This window comes from Canis lupus, chromosome 6 (assembly GCF_003254725.2).
Source record: "Canis lupus dingo isolate Sandy chromosome 6, ASM325472v2, whole genome shotgun sequence".
In the NCBI taxonomy this organism is placed as follows: domain Eukaryota; kingdom Metazoa; phylum Chordata; class Mammalia; order Carnivora; family Canidae; genus Canis; species Canis lupus.
In genome coordinates this window covers 509,735-513,537 of record NC_064248.1, presented here as the reverse complement: position 1 = coordinate 513,537, position 3,803 = coordinate 509,735, and the positions used below count along the sequence as shown (strand labels likewise).

Sequence of the window (3,803 nt, the reverse complement as noted above, 5' to 3'; positions counted from 1 at the left end):
TTAGCCAGGTGACATGGAATAATCTTTATAAAGATCATTCACTGTGGTTGCTCTTGTGGGATGGGCACATATGGAAAAAGGGAGATGATCAGTCCAGGTGAGAGATGCCGGTTGGTGGTCTGGATGAAGGCAGTAGCAATATGGTTGTAAACAGGCAAGATTCATTTTGGATTGATGTGGAAGGTGAGGGAAAAGAAGGAATCAATCATAACTCCTAAGTTTCTGGCCTCAGAAGCTGAGTCGTTATGTTACCCAAAACTGGGTTCACTTCTTGGTAGGTACAGAGCCAAAAGACACAACCAAGCCAAAGAATAGGAGAAGGAAGGGTTTTACCTGCCACAAGTAGAAAGCATCAGGGATATTTCCTAAAGCAGTGCCTCCTTGAACAAAACCGGGGGTTAGCCTACAGCAAGATGGCGGCGGCCTCCATGTCAGCGGCGCTGAGGCGAATGCTCTGGGGGGAAAGGGCCGCGGCTGCAGCCGCCTGTTCCGTTTCCAGGGCTCCTGCCAGGTCATTAAGCACTTCCACATGGAGGTTGGCACAGGACCAAGCTCGAGACACGCAACTCATAACAGTTGATGAAAAATTGGATATTACTACTTTAACTGGTGTTCCAGAAGAGCATATCAAAACTAGAAAAGTCAGGATCTTTGTTCCTGCTCGCGATAACATGCAGTCTGGAGTAAATAACACAAAGAAATGGAAGATGGAGTTTGATACCAGGGAGCGATGGGAAAATCCTTTGATGGGTTGGGCATCAACGGCTGACCCTTTGTCCAACATGGTTTTAACCTTCAGTACTAAAGAAGATGCAGCTGCCTTTGCAGAAAAAAATGGGTGGAGCTATGACATTGAAGAGAGGAAGGTTCCAAAACCCAAGTCCAAGTCTTACGGTGCAAATTTTTCTTGGAACAAAAGAACAAGAGTATCCACAAAATAGGTTGGCACTGACTATATCTCTGTGCAGTATGACTGTGAATAAAGTCATCTGTGCAGTATTTATAGTCCAGTTATAATACATCTCTTAATCTTCTAATAAATTTGACTTTTAACCACAAAAACAAACAAACAAACAAAACGGGGAATGTTTAGGCCAAAGGGACATACATATTCATGAAAGGGCTTGTGCCATAGGGTATTCAGCATGGAATTGGGGCAAAAGTCATCTTACGGTGACAGGGTCTAGGTCGAAGTCACAGGGCCAGCAAGGATGAGCATCATCAATTCTCTGGCTCCAGTTGGTCTGGTATCTAAGTGATCAAAGGGGGTTAGATTGTGGAAAGGTAACTCAAGAATGTGCATCAGGTCACTCTTCACCTCTGAATCAAAGCTGGGAGTTTTACCACAGATTTATTGGGCCTGACCTGACAGTAGTTATTTGTTCTTACATGTTTTGTTCCCTTGGAATCATCTACTGGGATCTATTTTGCAATTTCAACATATCCCAGGAAGTTCTGCAAGAAATGTGTTTTGGGCAAGTAGTGCTTGTTGGGTATAGGTCACAAGATGGCTGAGGGCCTACAAGACTTTTCTTTTTTTTTTTTTTTTTTTTTTTTTTTTTTTTTTTTTTTTTTTTTTTAATTTTTTATTTATTTATGATAGTCACACAGAGAGAGAGAGAGAAGGAGAGAGAGAGAGAGAGAGAGAAAGAGAGAGGCAGAGACACAGGCAGAGGGAGAAGCAGGCTCCATGCACCGGGAGCCCGACGTGGGATTCGATCCCGGGTCTCCAGGATCGCGCCCTGGGCCAAAGGCAGGCGCCAAACCGCTGCGCCACCCAGGGATCCCTACAAGACTTTTCTTAGTCAAGAAGGCTATGTCCTGTCTTTCTTTATCCAGAGACCTCTAACTCCTTCTGCTTACCATTACTGAGATAGAGATTTTTCCCGAAATAGAAACTGAGTAGTAGTGGGGTTTTCCGAATCATGACTTGGTTTTCCCCTGTTAATTTTGAAATGTTTTTTGATATTTAAGGGTTGATTTCAGGTAGTACTTTGATATATGACTTTGGAGCTGTGGAGCGGACAAGGCTGGAGATGAAAACTTAGGCGCTGGATTAGTTATCTACTGATTCATAACAAATTACCCCCAAACCTAGTAGCCTAAAGCAACAAACACTTATTATCTCACAGTTTCCATTGGTCAGGAATTTGGGAGCAGCTTAGCTGGGTTATTCTGGGTCTGGGTCTCTCATAAAGTTGCAGTTAAGGTGTTGTTAGTTCAGGCTGCAGTCACTTGAAAGCTTGAGGGGGCTGGAGGATCCATTTCCAAGATGGCAAAACCACAAAGCTATTGGCAGGAGGCCTGAGTTCCTTACCGGCTATTGGCAAGAGGCATGCATAGCTCCATAGGGGGCTCCAATGTCCTCAGGACTTGCAGCTAGCTTCCCCCAAAGCAAGAGAGCCAAAAGAGAGCAGGAGGCAGAACCCACACTATGACCTAGTCTTATAAGCACTTGTACCATCTCTTCCTGATCTCATAGACCAACCCTGATGTGATACGGGAGGACATTACACAAAGACATGGATCTCAGGGAATTTTATCATAATATAAATGAGATATAAAACCATGAGAATGGATGAGATAATTTGATAGGGGGGGAATATAGATAAAGAGCCCTGGGACACTCCAACATTTTAGGCTCAGGCAGAAGAGAAGGATCTAGAAGAGGAGGCTGAGAAGTGTTAGTGAGGTGGAAGGCAAACCAAGATCATGTAGTCTCAGGGAGGCCTGGGAGAGTGTTGACTTGAATAACCAGGTCAAAGGTTACAGAGTGTAAGAAGATCCAAAGTAGTTTGGATCTAACAACATGGAAATAATTGGTGATCATGCCAAGAGCAGTTTCCATGGAGTGTTAAAACTGGCTGAAATCAGTTGCTAGAATGGAAAAATCTGGCAACATTGAGCATAGAAAATTCTTCCGATAAATTTTGCTGTGGAGAGGAACATGGGGTTAAGGGAAAACACTTTTCATGAAGAGAGATCTAGAACATGTTTGAATGCTACACAGAAATGGTCCAAAAGCAAGACAAACACTGTCAATGCCACAGAAGGAGGGGTCACTGAGAGGAAGTCCTTGAGAAGGCCAGAGGAGATGGGATTCGGAGCCCACATGGAGGGACTGGGCTTTGATGGGAGCAGCAGCAATTCATCCAGGCCAATAGGAATGCAGGCAGAGAATGTGGGGGCAACTGCAAGGGGGCGGGTAGATTTGGTGGTGGAAGGAAGGTGAGGGTTTCCTATGTTAAAAGGTTTTATTTTAATTTTTTTCTTCCTTTCCCTTCCCTTTCTTCTTTCTCTTTCACCCTTTCTTTCTCTCTCTCTTCCTTCCTTCCCTCTCTCTCCTTTCCTTTTCTTCCTTCCTTCCTTCCTTCCTTCCTTCCTTCCTTTTCTCTTTCTTTCTTTCTTTCTTTCTTTCTTTCTTTCTTTCTTTCTTTCTTTCTTTTTCTTTCTTTCTTTCTTTCTTTCTTTCTTTCTTTCTTTCTTCTTCTTTTTTCTCTCTCTCTCACTTTCTGTCTCTTTCTTTCCTTTGCTTTCTTTCTTGGTTTAAAACAACAGAAATTTATTATCTCAGATCTGGAGACCGGAAATCCAAAATCCAAGTGCTGGTAGACTTGGCTCCTTCTGGAGCCTCTGAGGGAACATCTGTTCCATCCTTCTCTCTTAGCTTCTGGTGGCCACCAGCAATCTTCCGCAAGCCTTGCCTTATAGACTCATTACTCCAATCCCTGCTTTTCTTGTTTTCTTAATGAAATATAAGATGAAGGTTTACAATAAACAGATGGATCATTAGAATTTTACTT

General features: G+C 43.2%; 1 protein-coding gene across 1 annotated transcript; it reads left to right on the top strand.

Moving 5' to 3' along the window:
• The first annotated feature begins 398 nt into the window (after window positions 1-398).
• LOC112646084 (NADH dehydrogenase [ubiquinone] iron-sulfur protein 4, mitochondrial-like) lies at window positions 399-966 on the top strand. Its single transcript, XM_035717965.2, has one exon. The coding sequence runs from the start codon at window positions 414-416 to the stop codon at window positions 939-941; it is 528 nt and encodes a 175-aa protein (XP_035573858.1). The 5' UTR covers window positions 399-413; the 3' UTR covers window positions 942-966.
• Window positions 967-3,803: the final 2,837 nt, after the last annotated feature.